We start from the raw sequence: 19,376 nt of genomic DNA on the forward strand, positions 1-19,376 counted from the left end.
TCTTACTACTATACTTTTTTACACGTCAGTGCAAATAAAATTCTTGTCGGCTGTCTGGATGCTTCTCACACCTTTTAGCCACACTTTTAAACCTTCCAAAGCCAGTCTCTTTACGAAGCCGTCGCAGCCAAAACAGATCCCTGAACTCGATTCTCTGAAATGGCTTTCAGCCACATTCTGCTCTGTATCATAGTTTTGTATTCTCCAGGTCTCCGCGTGTCCCCGCTAGATTGTAAGATCTCTGTCAGCAGAACCCAGTTAGTCCTTCTTATTCGCGCCTGCAGAGTCTTTTGCATTTAGTGGCAAAGGTGTTAAACAAGAATTTGTGGGATTAGGGCCATTGTCTGACTTGATCATCACTGTATATGCAGTGTCGTTAACTCTTCCTGGCTTATAGCCGGCTTTCAACACGTATTTGTGGATTCAAAGAGTAAAAGAACACAACTCAGACGAATATTGTCCGGAAAACTACAAATCCCAGCGGGCCTTGCGCGGGACGTCGGAGGGCGCGGTGACGCAAGGGGGCGTGCCGAGCCTGAGGGAGGGGTCGTCTTGCGGGTAGCTGGAGGCTTGGGTGGCTGTGGAGCCTGGGGTGAGAGAGGGAGTATTGGGGAGCGAAAGGTGAGCCGAGCTGAAGTGGGGGACGCGCTGCCCGGCGCCCCCATTCTATGGAGCGGGGTAAGATGGCGGAGGCGGAGAGCCTGGAGACAGCAGCAGAACACGAGCGGATCTTGCGAGAGATCGAGAGCACCGACACGGCCTGCATCGGGCCCACGCTCAGGTACCCCGGGTACCGGGGCCACCAACGGGCTGGCACGGCCGGGACGGGGGGCGGGCTCCTTTGGGTCTGTGCCCGGCCGGCCGCCCGGAGGGCCGGCGCCGGCCCCTCCCTTTGGAGAGACCCACTGGCGATCTGCAGCCTGGGCTAGGCGGGTCTCCCTGTGCAGCCCCGACGCGGGGTCCCTTCTCGACCGCCGGCGCCCCACAGCCCAGTTACTGAGGAGGCTCCGCCTGCCTCCCTCGGGGCTAAAGCAGCCTTCGTTCTCCCTCCGGGGCTAGCCCAACTCCGGGGAGCGAGAGTGCACCCGACAGATGGTGGCTGCTAGCAGATCTTCCCCCTGGGGACATCACCCTTCTCCCTCCGACTCAAACCCGGTCCAGCCCTAGATGTAAGTCCTGCTCTTAAGGCAAAGCAGAATTCCACCCCACGATCTGTTGTTCGACATTAAACTTTCGCCAGAAAAATCACAGCCACTTCTGAGAAACGAGTCCCTGAAAATCCTAGGCCCTGGATGGAAGTTTGCCTCAACCCACGCCCCTCTTAGAGCCACTGCTCCTTGAACCCAGTTAAGACCCTCCCTAAGGTGCAACCTGCGGTATTCTCACAGCCGAGGAAAATTTACCCCACTCCCCCCCGCCGCAAGTTACCATTACTTTGCACGCATATCTCCATTTTTTTTTGTAGATGTCAAAACAAACCCCGACCTACCTCAACTTATTTAACAAAATTTAAGTGATACATGTTATATACAGTGACATTGTATTAAGTGATTTACAAATGTAACTTATTTAAACCACAAAACAATCTTATGAGGTAGGTACTCTTATCACTCTTATTTTACAGATGAGGCACAGAGAGGTTAAGTGACTTGCCCAAGGTCACAAGGAAAAAAAAAGAGTAGGGAACTCAGATTCCTACTCAACCAGTCATGATCCAGACTCTTAACCGCTGTTTTTCTGCCTCAATTGGGGGTTACCGTCTACCCGCACTTCCTGTTGATAATTGCTCAGCAAGCCCAATTTTGAACTACTTTTCCCTTTCCCCTCAGGTTACTGGTGTCCTAGAACTAATTCATCCTCATTCCTTCCTGTTGTTCATTCTAGTCTCCACACAGCCAATAGATAGATAAGGATCTTACCCTCCTTGTACAATCTTGGATCACTGCTCCTCCCTTCAAAAAAGTTATTACTCACTGCCTGCTTTGTCATGGGGACGGTTGGCTCATGAAAGGCTGATCGAAGGAAAGACAGGCTAGGGACTGCTCCTCATCTCCACCTGCATAGCTTCCTTCTCCAGGGCACATTGTTAGCACAGTTCTCCCAGTGCCATCCTTCATCCTAACTATCTTAGTAGTTTGCCTTTTGTCCTTTAAAGGGACTTTTAGCTCCATTTTTGGACCAGTTCTTCCACACAATTGCTCCCTCAGTCCATTACATTAGGACTGCGACCATCATGTTCTTCTCATATCCCATTTTCTTCAGCTCTTAAGGGTCAGTGATCCTCATTTCATAGTCTTTACTTTATAAAAACTAAGTTCTACTTGTATTCTACGAAGTGCATTATTAATGGTTATTAATATTTGGTTTTCATAAAATAAAATGTTACTAGAGTTACTAGGGTGCTGTTTCAAAACTGTATTAAGAAATTTGGCTGCTGAGCAGTATTTGTGAGCCCAGCAAAGCTCCCACTGAAGCAGTTACCAGAGTTTTTTGGAAAAATTCTTCATCAGAGCACCATGGATATTGCTTAAGTTGCTTGTGGTTTTCAATTGCTGTTGTTCTTGTTCTATGTGATAAATGGCTTTAGTGTTGTCAATTTAGTTTGTTGTGATTTATTTATTCATGAACTGTTCATCGAATAATAATAATACATATTTATATAACTTAATTTTGGCCTATAATTTTCTGGTGTCTTGACTTTAAGAATTTAGTTTTCTCTTGGTATCTGTGGGGGATTGGTTCCAGGACACCCTGCAGACACCGAAATCCATGGATGATCATGTCTCTTATATAAAATGGTTTAATATTTGCATGTAACCTATGCACATCCTCCCCTATGCTTTAAATTATCTCTCTATTACTTATAATACCTAATACAATGTAAATGATATGTAAATAGTTGTTATACTGTATTGTTTAGGGAATAATGATAAGGAAAAATCTGTGCGTGTTTAGTACAGAAGCAACCATCCTTTTTTTTTTTTGGAATAATTTTGATCCAAGGTTGTACCCCTGGATACATACGATCAACTGTATATGCATTATGGTTCAAATATAAGTTAACCATTCTCCCTAAAATTTGTTTCATTATTACTGAGTTTTTTCCCACTGGAAAGTGGGGTTTTGTGGAGGTAGATGGATTGAGGAATATTTTTCCCCAGGGGGACACTGTAAAAAAAAGTTTGAGACTCACTGGACTGTCCTACCAGTTTTAGTTGCTTTTTCTGACTTCCTTAACATTATTAGGGGCTTTTCATTTTTAGTCTTGTCTTTTCTTTGGCAGATAACCCTAAATCTTACTATCAGACCCAAAGTTCAATCACTTGAACATATTTTAATACAAGTAGTACTCGCTGTCTTTTTCTTTCCTCTAGCTTTTCCCTGTTTGTATTCGTTCATAGGGGATGATCTCACCTTTTTTCCCTATCCTAGTCAGAGGCAGCGGCATGCACAGACTTGATGTTTCAGATCCCATGCTTTACCCTGTGTGTTCCTCTGTTGTCATGATCTCCTGCTTTTCCATCACAATTATTAAACAGATTCGATTAAGGCAGTAGGCTCTCTTCCCTTAACTACCCTTAACTGTAAATCTCAAACTTCTCTCCCCCTCTTCATGGTATATTTTTCCTATTTCTCCCATCTTTTGAGGTGGCATTTTTAAGGCAGCAAATTATTAGCTGCTCCTGAGATAGGTTTTCTAACTGAAAAGGAACTAAATAACAGAGAATAATAGTAAATTGATAGCAGATATAAGTGCCCATCCCTAAAATTCCTGCTCTTTGAAAAAGCACACTTTGGCTGCATTGCCTAACCAGACTCTTTTGCCAGCTATTATTTGTGTATCATTATTTGCTTTCTTTCCCTGCTGTGATGCCAAATTATTTTTCTAGTATTACAACTTTTTGTTTGAGAAGTTACAGTGGCTTGACTTTTTCATTATATGACTATTCTTATTTTAGTCTTGAACTGTACATGCAATGTTGGTAGATTCCCACCTTTCCTTTTTCATTGTAATTCTGAAAGGCCCAAGCATATCTACACCTATAGAGGCTGTTGCCTAGCAAATTCTTTTGGGAAAGCAACCATCTCTTTCTTCTCTGTCTTCATCTTAAAAATTATTTTGTTAGTTGCAAGTCCTAATTTTGGAAAGAGGCCCGTAAGATGTTAGGACCTGTCCTGTTTTTAAAATAGTATTGATTTTTTCTTTGTATCACAAATACTAAATTTTTGATTACAAATCACTCATGAGTAATAGCTCCATGTTTTCATTTTTCAAATCCCATCTCTATATCTGTACTCTTCTTTCATATCACTTACTCAATAGCAGTCATTTCCTGACTTTTCTCTCTGAGTAATAACAGTTAACATTCAGTCCAATTGTTTTTAAGATTTTGTTTTCAAACTTTAAAATTTTACAGTGAAATACATTGCCATTTAACAAATAACTTTATTGAGGTATAATTCATATACAATTTACCCACTTTAAGTGTACAATTAAATGATTTTTAATATGTATATTCACAGAATTGTGCAGAAATCACCACAATCTAATTTCAGAACATTTTCATCACCCCCAAAAGAAGCCCTATACCCCTTAAAAGTCACTCTTGATTCTGTTCCCCTATTCTTCCCAGGCAATCCCTACTTTCTTTCTTTATTGGTTTGCCTGTTCTAGGCATCTGGACATTTTTATAAATAGAATCATACAATAAGTGTTTTTTTGGTAACTTAGCATAATGTTTTCAAGGTTCTTCTATGTGGTAGCATGTATTAGTACTTCATTTCTTTTTATTGCTGAATATTCCATTGTGTAGATATACTACATTTTATTTTTCATCATTTGATCGACATTTGGATTCTTTCGATTTGGGGCTGTGGAACAATGCTGCTATAACCATTTGTGTACTAGTTTTTGTGTGAACATGTTTTCATTTTTCTTGGATATATAGCTACGAGTGGAATTTGTAGGCCATATGGTAACTCTGTTTAACATTGTGAGAAACTGCCAGACTGTTTTCCAAAGTGTCTGCACCATTTTGCTTTCCCACAGCAATGTATGAGGGTTCCAATTTCTCCACATCCTTGCTAACACTTGTTATTACATCTTTTTTATTTTAGCCACCCTTGTGGGTGTGAAGTTGCATTTCATTGTAGTTTTGATTTGCATTTCCCTAATAGTTATTCTTTTCATGGGCTTTTTGGTCATTGTTTATCTTCTTTGGATCCTTTGCCCATTTTTAAATTGGGTTATTTGTCTTTTTATTGTTGAGTTGTAGGAATTCTTGATATATTCTGAATATAAGTCTCTTATCAGATATATGATTTGCAAATACTTTATCCCATGTTGTAGGTTGTCTTCTTACTTTTTTGTTGTCTTTCAGTTCTTAACTTTTGCTACACATAAGTTTTTAATTTTGATGACATCCAGTTTATCTATTTTTTTCTTTTTTTGCTTATGTTTTTGGTGTTGTATTTAGGAAGCTTTTGTTTAACCCAAGATAATGAAGATTTGCTCCTATATTTTTTCTAAATGTTTTATAATTTTGTCTTTTACATTTAGGTCTATGATCCGTTCCAGAGTTAATTTTTGTATATGATATAAGGAAGGGTGTCCAGTTTCATCCTTTGGCATATGGATATCCAATTATTCCAGCACTATTTGTTGAGTACCATCTTTTTAAAGCCAGATTCCTGATTGATTTATTTTGATCTTACCATGAAATTTATGTTCCTTATTTGTGGCAGGAATATAACATTCAAGACCCCGTCATTGAGTTTATTTGACTTTTCTGGTTATTTGACTTTGCTAATCCCCTTCTCTTAATATTCTTCTGCATGGAGAAGATGGCTGTAAGGTTTTTAGCTAATGGTTTTTCTCTTTTTAGCTCAATCCCTGCCTCACATTTTTGAGGTTCCTGTATCATAAAAATGATGTGATTGTTATATTTGATCTTGGTAAAGAACTTTATTTTAGGGACTGATTCTGGTCCTAATGTTATGAAATTATTAATATTTTGTGTCTTACTACCCAAGCTTATGAGTAACAAAAAGTATATTAATGATAAAATCTTACCTGTTTAATCTTTTTCACTGTTAAGACATGTCAATGTTATAAGAAATTTGAAAACTAGATTAAAAATTACTTAAAATCCTATAACACAACTGTTGTTGTTTTGGTGCTTTCCCTTCTAGACCTTTGCCTATATATTAGGTTGTTATAAAGCTGTACCTTTGGTGCAGGAATAGTTTTCTATTTTGCTTTTTTAAGTTTGTTTATAAATCTGGCTCCTAGAGGAAACAAATTGGGGAGGATATTTTCAAAAGCTGTTTTACTTAATGTTGTTTGATGATTAAATATGGGGACCTGGCATCCCCACTTACTACTTCTGTGCCTTTGGCTACATGGCTCTTTTTTTCCATCCTCTGCCCCCTCATTAACTCAATTGTACAGAAATCAGTTAATCATAATCCTTGGTTCACGACACTGTCTCATTATTGGTCCATGACCTTCTTTAATCAATTAATTAATCAATTTATTTTTATAAGTAACCTACCACCTAAGTGGCAAATTTTTCTCATCTATAAAATGGGGTACCATCTACATTGGAGAAAGAATATTGAAAGACGAAAAAAAAGTTATAAAACATCCTTCATGGTACCTGCTAGTCAGTAGTCAGTCAGATGTGAGTCATCTACCTTTACCCTTGGGTTTGTTATGTGGAAATAAGTATTTCTATTTTTGTATTAATAGTTTTGTTAATTTGGTGGCTAACCTATTTTTTTTTCTTTTCTTGCTCCCACATATCTTAAGGATATAATGCTCATCAATAATCAGACCCTGGGAGAGCTTATTTTGGAATGGAGTAGAGAATGGAGGATGAGATAGGAAACAAATATATAAAAGCCCTTCGTGTGATTCTGATATATTCCATCCTTGACGATCACTGAAGGGAAAGAGATTATCTTCCATTGCTGATTGCTTATTTTTTAATAGTAGCTTCCTTCTGAAAATAACATTTTTATGTTTTATTTATAAATGTAATATAATGGCTTATAAAAAGATAGAAGAAACAGACAACAAAAACTTAATCTTACTACGCTCCCACCACTTTTATATTTGTATGTTTCCTTTTAACTTTTTCCAAATGCATTTTGTTACATTCAATATTAGATGAGTATTATGTGTGTCTTGCTTTCTCAGTTAACATGTTACATGCAGTTTCATACATTGTTATATAGCTATAATACTTGAGTGGCTTTTTTAATGACTTAATATGTTCATATATTCATTCAACAGATATTTCCTGAGCAGTGTTTGTATGCCAGATTGCCAGATACTCTTCCAGGCTCTAGGATACAGCAGGGAACAAAATAGACAAGTGCCTACCCTTAGGGAGCTTATATTCAAGTGGGCACTCACAGAATAAACAAACAAATAAATAGATACATATTTAATGCTATTTAATAATTAATGTTACATAGTGACAGGGATATTGCTTTCAGTTAGGTGGCTAGGAAAGGTAGTTCTGGCAAAGGTTTGAAAAGAGTGAAACAGCAAGCCATATGGCTATCTGGGAGAAATACCTTCCATGCAAAGGGGACAGTAAGTTCCAAGGCCCTCAGGAGGAGGATAATGGTGGTAAAGTAGTCAGGGTCCAGATCATCTAGACTAAGGAAGAGTTTTTGATTTTATTCTAAGTATTATGGGAAAATAGAGGAGAGTTTTTATTCTAAGTGTTATGGGAAAGGACAGGAGAATTGTTTTGTTTTTTGAGACAAGGTCTCCATCTGTTGCCTGGGCTAGAGTGCAGGGGCATCTTCATAGCTCACTGCAATCTCAAACTCCTGGGCTCAATCAATCCTCCTGCCTTAGCCTCCCAGGTAGCTGGGACTACAGCGGTACACCACCATGCCTGGCTAAATTTTCTATTTTTTGTAGATACGGAGTCTCACTATGTTGCTCAGGCTAGTCTCGAACTCCTGGCCTCAATCAGTCCTCCTGCCTCAGCCTCCCAGAGTGCTAGGATTACAGATGTGAGCTATGGTGGCTGGCTGACAGGAGAGTTTTGAGCAGGAAAGTGATATGCTGTCACTTAGGTTAAACAAGGAATATTCTGACTGCTGTATGGAGGCAGAATAAGAGAGAAAACAGGGTAACCAGTCAAAGGATGTTTGTAGTTATAAGAAGCAGGAGATGGTTGTGGCATGCAATAGTATATTAGGAAGGAGGTGATGAAAAGTTGTTGGATTTAGAATATGTTTTGAAGGTAGAGCCAAAATGATGGGTTAGTTATGGGAGTTAAAGAAAGAAAATAATCAAGGATGATTCCAATGGTCTTGACCCAAGTAACTAAATGAATGGCAGTGCCAATTATTGGGATAGGGAACAATGAGGGAAGAAACTTTTTTTTCTTCATAGAATTTATTACTGCCTGACAAATTTATTTTTTGGTTGTCTACTCTATTAGAATGTCTATTCCAGGAGGGGGAGGGATTTTGTTTCTTTGTTTGGTGCTGTATCCTGGGAAGCTGAAGCATGTCTGGCATATAGCTGGTGCTCAGTAAATACTTGTTGAATGAATAGAAAAGAATTGTATCACCAACTGTTAATTATCTAGGGGTTGGTGAGCTGATTTGCAGATTAACTGTTAAGAAAACATATAACTAGCTTTTGAGAAAAAATAAAACTGTTAAAAATCTTGAAAGCGTCAACATATCAGAAACATTTACTTTTTGTAATTACATATAATTTTATAGTTCTTTCTCTTCACCAGTCAAAAATGTAATGTAAAATAATTGGCCCCTAAAGCCTGTCATTCTTCATTGTTCTGTGTAGTGTTGTCAAAAGTTTATAAGTTTAGGCATGATAACTCTTATGATTAAAACATTATAATGTAAGTGCATGTTCCATAAAGAAAGCTTAACATTTAGCAAAAAGTTGAAATTGTACATTTGAGAAAAAGGAGGTGGATGGTGTTAAATAAGTTTCATTACAATATAGAATAGGAGAATAAATTTTTTGATGGTTTGATAATGAGAAATTAGTTTTAAAAAATGCCTTCATCGAGTTGTCAAGCAAAGTGTAAAAGTGAAAAAATTGTGAAAACTCTTGTAGCTGGTAAGACAATGCTGGCTTGGTTCAAATAGCAGTGGGTTCCCTGTCTGATTGATTTCATTTGCATTAAATAAACAAAAATTTTCATTGAAGCTCTTCCAATGGAAGGTTATTGTGATGTGTTATCTATTTGATTAGATTCAAACCACAGAAAAATTAGTAGCCACAGGGAGAAATTAAATGAGAGTGTAGCATTTGGATTTCAAGAGTTTATTAGTTATCATCAGATCAAATAATATAATGCTTATGAAACTGATCTCCTGGAAGTCTTACCTACTATAACTTTGAAAATAAATGATGTAGGTAAATTATCTTATTTGTCTGGGTTTGAAATATTTTATTCAAAAAATAGAAAGGAAAGGATGAGAACCACAAATCTAATAAATATTTTGTGTCCCATTCCCTCTATTTCCCCATTTTATTAGTTTGCTTATTCTTTCATTGCTTTCTCTTGCAAATAACATGTATATTTTCTCGCTCCTTGTACAAAATAAGTAGTGTACTATATACATATTTCTGTGGCTTAGTTTTTTACTCAACAATGTATTTTGGAGATCTGTCTGTTATCAGTATGTAGGGATTATCCTTATTATTTTTTACAGATATGTAGTATTTCATTCATTTGACTATACCATGGTGTATTCATCCAGTCCCGAATATCTGGATACCTGGGTTATTTCCAGTCATTTGCTGGACAGAATAATGCAGCAAACAATAGCCTCGAATATTTGCCATTTCTTATTGAACATTTCATGCTGTATTTATAGGATATATTCCCAAAAGTACAATTGCTGAATAAAATTACGAATATATCTGTGATTTGGTAGATATTACCTTCTGTAGAGGTTGCACCATTTCGCTCTCCCTCCAGCATTCTATGAGATTACTCATTTCTTCATAGCTTTTTCAACAGAGTTCTCCATAACTTTCTCAACAACCCAAAGACTTGAGTTTTTGCCAATATAAGTGATAAGTGGTACTTCAATGTAGTTTTTATTTGTGTTTTTTTTGTATTATGAGTGAAGTTGAAAATATTTTCATATCTTTGAGGGCTTTTATATAACTTTATGTGTGTGTATGTGTGTACTGTCTGTTCATGTCCTTTGCTTATTTCTCTATAAGGTTGGTATTTTTCTTTTTGATATTTGGGAGCACAGGTAAAGAACCTTGATGGTTATGTGTTGCTTAAATGCATCAGGAGTATACAAACTAAAATTAGTTGCCAAATAAACCATTGTTTTTTAAGGAATGAAAGCTTCAAACCTGCCTTTTCATTATTTTAGTCATAAAGGAACATGAATAAACAGAGACGTTTTAAAAGAATTTAAAAATCTTAGGGCTGGGCACAGTAGCTAATGCCTATGATCCCAGCACTTTGGGAGGCTGATGTGGGAGGGTTGCTTGAGGCCAGGAGTTCAAGACTAGCCTGGGCAACATAGTGAGACCCTGTCTCTACAAAAAATGAAAAAAATTAGCTGGACATGGTGGTATGCACCTGTAGTCCCAGCTACTCAGGAGGCCAAGGCAGGAGAATCGCTTGAACACAGGGATTTGAGATTACAGTAAGCAATGATCAGGCCATTGCACTCCAGTTTGGGTGACAGAATGAGACCCTGTCTCTTAAGAAAAAAAAAAAAAAATCTTATACTAAGATCATATTATTATTTGAAATCAGGTTTTATTGTTGAATGTAGTAATGTTATTAGGTAATGCTGCTTCATATACAAATAAAACTATTAGCAAATCAGGGGATATCAGCAATTTTATAAATTCTTTACCTTTAAATTTTATGGCATGTATCCATATGTTTATGTCATTTTCAAGATGAACACAATTAGTGTATGAATTAGTTGCAAAAATATATTGATAAGGACAATTGTTTGGTATGGTTTTGGAAATAGTTTAGAATTTTGGATGATATTATATAACTTTAGTTGGAATATGATACATACGAATATTAATTAAGGTATTGAGGAAAATAAAAATATTTTGATTCTTTTCTTCATTGAAGTTGATTATAGTATCTGCTAATGATGTAATGATTGATGTAATCATATACCAAAATCAAGCTACTATTTATCAGCAACTTGAAGAAATAAGATTAGTGAGTCACTTGTCTGTCAAATATGTCAAAGTTGAGATCCTGAGTAATGATGACATTTTAAGTTTGCTTGGGGGGAAATAGCAAAAATAGTGAGTGGGAGGAGTTAGTAAAAACTGAGTTACATAACTGAACTTACACACTTGAGTCCTGAGGTGACTAATAGGTTATTTCGTAGAGATGTCTGCTGTGGCTGTGGAAAAGAAGAGTAAAGCCATTTCTGTGATGTAGTAGTGTCTACTGGACTAGCTAGAAGGCAAGGAACACAGTTTGCTCAAAGACAAACTGATGAACTTTGTTCCAACATTTGAATTAAGGGGAGTTCAGCTAAGAAATAGACAATAATAATGGAGTATTTTAATGTTTTGGCTATTTTTTAAAAGCAATTTGTGATGTGTATTATAAATTATATTTTACATTTCTTGCTATCTGTATATTGATAATGTTTTCCTTAAATTGCATGTAACTTCACATTAATATTTTATACCATATTTTGACTATGTTTTAGAGGGACTAATTTTGTCTAAACTTTGTTTTGGAATTATTCTCAGTCTCCTTTCCCTCTTATTCTGGTTGATTTACAATTGATCATTCGTTGTCTCTCTTTGTCTCTGATTTTTTTCTTGCCTTGTTCTAGAAAGGAATTAGATCGTTTCCAAAAATCTACACATAATAATACATCAAATGTGGTGAGGAAATTGGGGCAAAGGGAAAATGCAGGTAAGAAGGAGACAATGAAGTCCAGAGTAAGAGCAGTTAGAAGATTCGTGTCTGAGGGCCTGTACACTTTGTAAAGGGAGACCATCAGTTTGGCTCTAGGTTTTCCAGCAGCTAGTGCAAATAGAGACATACTCAGTTATTTGATTTATGGTGTTGTAAAATTAAAAAGTAGTTACTTAAGAGAAGCACAATTATTCTTGGTTCCAAGTTTAAGACCAGAGAACTATTTTTCCTGTGTGTCTTGACAAAGAAGTGCCTGTATAATGTGACTTTAATATCTATATAGTAAATGCAGCAATGTGACAGGCTGTTATATTGCTCTTTAGTGAAAGCATATGGCATATCCAAAGTGCAAGTTAATAAAAGCATTTCTGCAGGGAGCCAAAATAAAGTAGTCCAGGAATGCAGTTATTTGCTGGTCTTGTCTTAATGAAGGCATAGATTTTATAATACCTAGAGTAGAAGTTGGAAGTGCGTTATCCTTCTCCCCTTTTCTTTTGGGATCATTGATCACTTTGAGACTCTTGTGAAAGTGGTAGACCATTTGCTTGGTAAAATGCATATGTGTCCAGTCTGCATGATTTCTAATCTGGAAGAATGTATGCACTGCATATATGTTACTTAATTCTTCATAAGTACAACTTTTTGTAGCTCTTTGATGAGTATTGCCTATCAGTGAGTTCAAGTTTATGTTTTTCTGCCTTTTTCTCTGAATATGTCAGTTACCTGTGTTCTTGGTTAAGTACAGAGCAATATATGCTTTAAAAGTAAAGCAGTCTGGGCACATGGCTCATGCCTGCAATCCTAGCACTTTGGGAGGCCATGGGAGGATTGCTGGAGGCCAGGAGTTCGAGACCAGCCTGGGTAACATAGTGAGACCCCATCTCTACAAAAAAATTAAAATTTTAGCTGAATGTGGTAGTGCATGCCTGCTGCCCTAGCTACTCGGGAGGCTGAGGCGAGAGGATCACTTGAGCCCAAGGGTTTGAGATTTCAGTGAGGTATGATCGTGCCACTGCACTCCAGCCTGGGTGACAGAGCAAGTGAGACCCTGCCTCTGAAAAAAAAAAAAAAGTAAACCGGCTCTGGGTAGGTTTAATATCTTCATGTAAGTTGAAGAACCTGAATAAACCACCTTATACTTCTAAAAGAAGTAGAGTGAGGGAGAGTACCCGAGGATAGGGCTAAGATTCTTCCATAGAAGTAATTTGGAGTGTGTTCTAACAGAGAAATAAATGCCATTAATACCACAATAATTTTGCTTGGAACAATCCTAAATGTGATGTTTTAAAAAACCAACCTGCTTTGGCCATTTGAAACATTGCCAACAAACAAAGTAACCATAGATGTTTTGCCTTATGCTATATAATTTAGAGAGTATACTAACTAGAAAATGTATACCTTATTAAGTAGGTTATTTCCTTACTGGAATGTCCAGAACCTACCCTGTTCTAGAGTTATACTTTTTAAAAAATTGAGGTATATTAACCCTCAAGAGCACAATGATTGATGATAGAAATTTAAGTGTGTAATATGTATTAAATATTTGCATAACTATAATTTAGAGCTTTAAAATACACATTACCTAGTGAAATATTTAAGGGAGCAAAAACCATTACAATGCAAAAAACTAGACTACCTTAATGTGATTTGTGACATTACATATGGACTGGGACTCTGTTAAAACACCTACCTGTCATTCACACTCTTGAAGATCATCCCATTAATATGCACCTTGAAATTTCATGAATTTATCTTCAGTTACTACTGTGGTTTGATAATCAGATTGATCATTAGGTAAAAGCAAAAACAAAAGCAGTTGACAACAATAACAAACTTCTTTTAGAGCAGTTCTACCATTTGAGTATTTATATGATTCCAGTGTTTAGAACTCTAGACAAACGTTCTACTATATGTTAGGTAAACGATGAGGGACATTTGCCAAAAGTGATGATGTGGATTAAAATATAGGTTCTCTTGCTTTACATAGCTTTTGATTAAAAAGCTGTGGAGGAAAACAGGCTTTCAATTTTGGCCTTGTTTTTATAGACCTGGAACATGACAAGCTCTGTGACTCATGCATATCTTTTGGCACTACGATATTTTGTGGTAGAGCACTAACATCTTGTTGCATATTCCAGCCAAGTCTCTTTCTTCCTATTGTTCTCAATATCTTTATTTTTTAAACTTGCTTCTTTATGTTTTTCTCTTTGTGAATTATGCCTGTCTTTCCTCATATTTGTGCTTGCTTTTGTATTTCCCTTCTACTTCCTGTAATTTAGAACCTTAAAACACATATTGTCCATTGAAACATCTAAGCAAGCAAGAATCATCACAATGCGACCAATTTCCACTTCCTGTGGAAACTCTGGTGCTAATAAACAATAAAATTCTAAAGATATTGATATGAAGTGTGATCTTATCAAGTAATACAAATGGATAAGAACAGCAGATATTGGGCTGTACTAAATTTATGCTATGAAACATTTTTGGTATGGAGTTTGATGTAAGGAAAGACGTGTTTATGGAACATATTAAAGTAAAGGAAAAAAAACAATGGAGCTAGCCAAGTATTTTGTTTTTGATGAGGTAAAGGAGTTCCTTGACATTTGTAAGGAAGAGGTAGGTGTACAATGAAGACCTTTTGGCACTGGAGTAGTACAAGTAACAGGAAAGTAAAATAAGAAGAGCTCTTGAAATCTAAAAGAAAAATAGGTTATTAGAAGCATACTAAGTATGGATCTGAATGCATACTTTATTACTTGATTTTTAAAAATTAAACTTTTTATTTTGAGATAATTGTAGATTCACATGCACTTGTAAGAAATAATACAGAGATCCTTTGTACCCTTTACCTAGTTTCTCCCAATGGTAACATCTTGCAGTCAACATATAGAACATTTCTATCACTACAGGGAGCACTCATGATGCTCTCTTCCAGCTCTAACAACTCCTCTCTGCCCACATCCCCTCTTTAAACCCTGGCAGTCACTAATCTGTTCTCCATTTCTATAATTTGTCATTCTAAGAATTCATGTTAATAGAATCATACAGTATGTAACTTCTTGGTTTGGCTTTCTTGACTCAGCATAATTTCCTAAAGATTCATCCAGATTGTTATATGTGTTAATAGTTTCTTCCTTTTTATTGCTGAGTAGTATTCCCTGGTATAACTAACTGTACCACAGATTATTTAATCATTCACCCTTTGAAGGATTTCCAGGTTATTTTCTAGTTTTTGGCTATTACAAATAAAGCTTCTGTAAACATTTGTGTACAGGTTTTTGTGTGAATATGTATTTTCAGTTCTCTTGGTCTATACCTATGAGTAGAATTGCCAGGCCATATGATAGCTCTATATTTAATTTTTTGAGGAACTGCCAACCTTCTTTTCCAAAGTGGTTGTATCATTTTACATTCCCACTGGCAATGTATAAGGATTCCAATTGTTTCATATCCTTGCTGGCATTTGGTGTTATCACTTTTTTAACTATTCTGATAGTTATGTAGTAATATCTTATTGTAGTTTCTCATTGCATTTCCCTAACTGCTAATGATGTTGAACATCTTTTCATGTGCTCATTTGCCATATGTATAACCTTTTGATGAAGTATTTCTTTATGTTTTTTGCCCATTTATTAATTGGATTTTTTTTTTTTTTTTTTACTGTTGAGTTTTGAGAATTCTTTATTCCAGATACTGGTCTGTTGTTGGATATGTGGTTTGCAAATATTTTTTCTAACTCTGTAGCTTGACTTTTTACCCTCTTGAAAAGGTCTTTTGCAGATCAAAAATTTTTAAAATTTGGGCCAGGAGTGGTGGCCCACATCTGTAATTTTAGCACACTGGGAGGCCAAGGAGGGAGGATCACTTGAGGCCAGGAGTTCTAGACCAGCCTGAGCAAGAGCGAGATCCCTTCTCTACAAAAAACCAGAAAAATTAGCCTGGTGTGGTGGCATGCGCCTGTAGACCCAGGTACTAGGGAGGCTGAGGGAGGAGGATTGCTTGAGCCCAGGAGTTTGAGGTTGCTGTGAGCTATGATGATGCCACTGTACTCTAGCCTTGGCAGTAGAGCGAGACCCTGTCTCAAAAAAAAAAAAAAAATTGTTGAAGTCCAATTTATCAGTTTTTCCTTGTATGGAGCATGCGTTTGGTGTCAATCTCAGAATTTGTTGCCTAGTCTTAGATCCAGAAGAACTCCTGCGTACTTTTCTTCATTTTTTAAATTTTAAAATATTAAGGGGGTACAGATGTTTTTGATACATGGCTTGAGTCAGGGCTATATATGTGCCCATCACCTGAATAGTGTTCATTGTACCCTTAGGTGGGTTTTTGCCTCTCTCTTCATCTCTCTTCCCATCATCCCCCCCACCCCTGCTTGATTTCTGATGACTTTTTTGTAGAGACAAATCTCAATATGCTGCCCAGGTTGGTCTCGAACTCCTGGGCTCAAGTGATCCTCCAGTTTCAGCCCCCCAAAGTGCTAGCATTACAGGTGTGAGCCACCACACCCAGCTTGATTTCCAATGACTTTTACTACCCTCTGTGCACTTATGTGTCCATTGGTTAGTTCGAGTTTATTAGAGAGTACATGTGGTGTTTGTTTTTCTATTCCTGAGATACTTCTCTTAGTATAATGGTTTCTAGTTCTTTCCAAATGGCTGCAAAAGGCATTAATTCATCCTTGTTTATGGCTGAGTAGTACTCCATGGTATACATATACCACATTTTGTTAATCGTCTCATGAAATGATGGGCACTTGGGTTGATTCCACATCTTTACAATTGTGAATTGTGCTGCAATAAACATTTGAGTGCAGGTGTCTTTTTAATAAAATGACCACTTTTCCTATAGGTAGGTAGATACCCAGTAGTGGGATTGCTGGGTTGAATGGTAGGTCTACTTTTAGTTCTTTGAGAAATCTCCATACTGTTTTCCATAGAGGTTGTACTAATTTGCCATTCCACCAAATGTATAAGTGTTCCTTTCTCTCTGCATCCACGTAAGCATCTATTGATTGTTTTTTTTGTTTCTTAAAAGTTTTATAGTTGTTTCTTAAAAGTTTTATAGTTTTACTAAAATGTAAGGCCTGTGATCCATTTTGAGTTAATTTTTATAATTTTGTAATTTTTGTATAAGATCTGAGACTTAAGTTTAAGATTTCTTTTCTTTCTTTTTTTTTTTGCACCTATGAATGTTCAAATGTTCTAGTACCATTTTTTGAAAACGCTATCTTTCCTCCACTGAATTACTGTTATACCTTTGTCAAAAATTACTTGGCTATATTTGTGTATTTCTGGGTTCTCTCTTTCCTGTTGATTTATGTGTCTATCCTTCTGCTAATACAACAGTCTTGATTACTGTGGTAAGCAACATATATAATGTTTTGATTTTGGGTAGATTGATTCCTCTGTCTTCTTTAATCTTTAAAACTTCTTTATCAAAATACTTTAATTTTCTTTATCAAAGTAGTTTTAGCTAACTTAGTTCCTTTGCCTTTCCATTACATTTTGGAATAATCTTGTCTATATTAGTAACAAGGTCTTGCTGAGATTTTGAAAGGAATTGCATTACATCTGTATATCAATTTGGGGAGAATTGATATCTTTACCACAGTGAGTCTTCCAGTCCACAAACATGATATATCTTTCTATTTATTAGGGTCTCTTTTAATTTATTTCGTCAACATTATGTAGTTTTTAGCATGCAAGGTTGGTACATGTTTTGTTAGATTTACACTTAAATATTTTATTTCATTTTCTTTTTTTTAAGTGATCGTAAATGCTATTGTATTTTACATTTTAGTGTATATGTGTTTATTGCTAGTATATAGAAATACAATTAACTTCTGTAGGTTTTTCTTTTATTTTTGTGACCTTGTTGAACTCATTTATTAGTCTAAGAGTTTTTTTTTTTTATAGATTCCTTGGAGTTTTCTATGTAGACAGTAGTATCTGCAAATGGGGACAGTTTTAGTTCTTTTCCAATTTGTGTGTCTTTTGTTTCCTAATTTCACTGGCTTAGAACTTCCAGGGCTATGTTGAATCAGACTGGTGGAAGTGGACATCTTTGCTTTTTTCCTGATCTTGGAGGGAAAGTATTCAATCTTTCCTCATTAGGTGTAATGTTGGTTATAGGTTTTTTTTTTTTTTTGTAGATACTCTATCAAGTTGAAGAAGTTCTCCTCTATTCCTGTTTTCTGAGAGTTTTATCATAAAAGAGTGAATTTTGTCAAAAGCTTTTATGCATCAATTGATAGGATCTGCTGGGTGTGGTGGCTCCTGCCTGTAATCCCAGCTACTGGGGAGGCTGAGGCAGGATCATAGCTTGAGGCCAGGAGTTTGAGACCAGCCTGGGCAAAATAGCAAGACCCTGACTGTTAAAAAATAAAAAATTGTTTCAGCATGGTGGCATGCACCTATAGTCCTAGTTACTCGAGAGGTTGAGATGGGAGGATTGCTTAAGCCCAGGAGTTCAAGGCTGCAGTGAGCTATGATCATGCCACCAAGTTCCAGTCTGGGTGACAAAGTGAGACCTCATCTCTAAAAAAAAAAAAAAAAAATTTGATATGATCATGTGATTTCAAAAATTTAGTCTGGTAAATTACATTGATTGATTTTGGAATATTGAATGAGCCTTGCGTCAATGGAATAAACCTCACCTGGTTATTGTGCATATTTCTTTTCATTTCTCTCTGAATTCTATTTGCCACTATTTTGTTAAGGATTTTTGGTCTATATTTATGAGGGATATTGGTCTGTAATTTTATCAATTTTTAACTATCTTTTGTCTGGTTCTGATAATAGAATAATACTAGCTTCATAAAATGAATTGAGAGATGTCCCTTTGCTCCTCTTCTATTTTTTGGAAGAGATTTTAGAATTTGTGCTAATCCTGCTTTAAACATTTTGTAGACTTCTCCATTGAAACCATCTAGGGTTAGAGATTTGTTTCCTGGGAGATTTTAAATTACAAACTCAATTTCCATTATAGTTACAAGACTATACAAATAACTATCTTGTATTGGTGAGTTGTGGTAGTTTGTGTTTTTTGAGGAATTGGTTTATTTCATTTAAGTTGTCAAATTTATGCATGTAGAGTTTATTGTTTTGATGACTATAATGAAACAGTGTATAGTGATGTCACCTGTTTCATTCTTTATATTAGTAATTTGTCTCTTCTCTTTTTTATTTGCTGAATATTTGTCAATTTTATTGATCTTTTCAAAGAACTAGACTTTGATTCTCTCTATTGTTTCTCTTTTCAGTTTTTATTGATGTCTGCCCTTATCCTTATTTTCTTCTTGCTGCTTGCCTTGGTTGTTTTGCTCTTTTTCTCCTAGGTTATTGAGGTATAGGAGTTTAGGTTGATTTGAGATTTTTCCTCTTTTCTAATGTATACATTTAATGCAATAAAATTGTTCTCCTAGTGCTGCTTTAC

At 36.3% G+C, this 19,376-nt stretch overlaps 1 protein-coding gene across 7 annotated transcripts in view; it reads left to right on the forward strand.

Annotated features, from left to right (window-relative positions):
• The first annotated feature begins 546 nt into the window (after positions 1–546).
• Positions 547–19,376, forward strand: part of EXOC6B (exocyst complex component 6B) — a 563,953-nt gene continuing 545,123 nt past the window's right edge. For all 7 annotated transcript variants that reach the window (XR_011236208.1, XM_069494964.1, XM_069494962.1 and 4 more), the window contains exon 1: positions 547–781. Coding sequence is in view for 5 of the 7 variants with exons in the window: in XM_069494964.1 (XP_069351065.1) it covers positions 669–781 (113 nt within the window). In the remaining 2 variants the exon portion in view is untranslated. The remainder of the gene's footprint in view (positions 782–19,376) is intronic.

This window comes from Eulemur rufifrons, chromosome 19 (genome assembly GCF_041146395.1).
Source record: "Eulemur rufifrons isolate Redbay chromosome 19, OSU_ERuf_1, whole genome shotgun sequence".
NCBI lineage: Eukaryota > Metazoa > Chordata > Mammalia > Primates > Lemuridae > Eulemur > Eulemur rufifrons.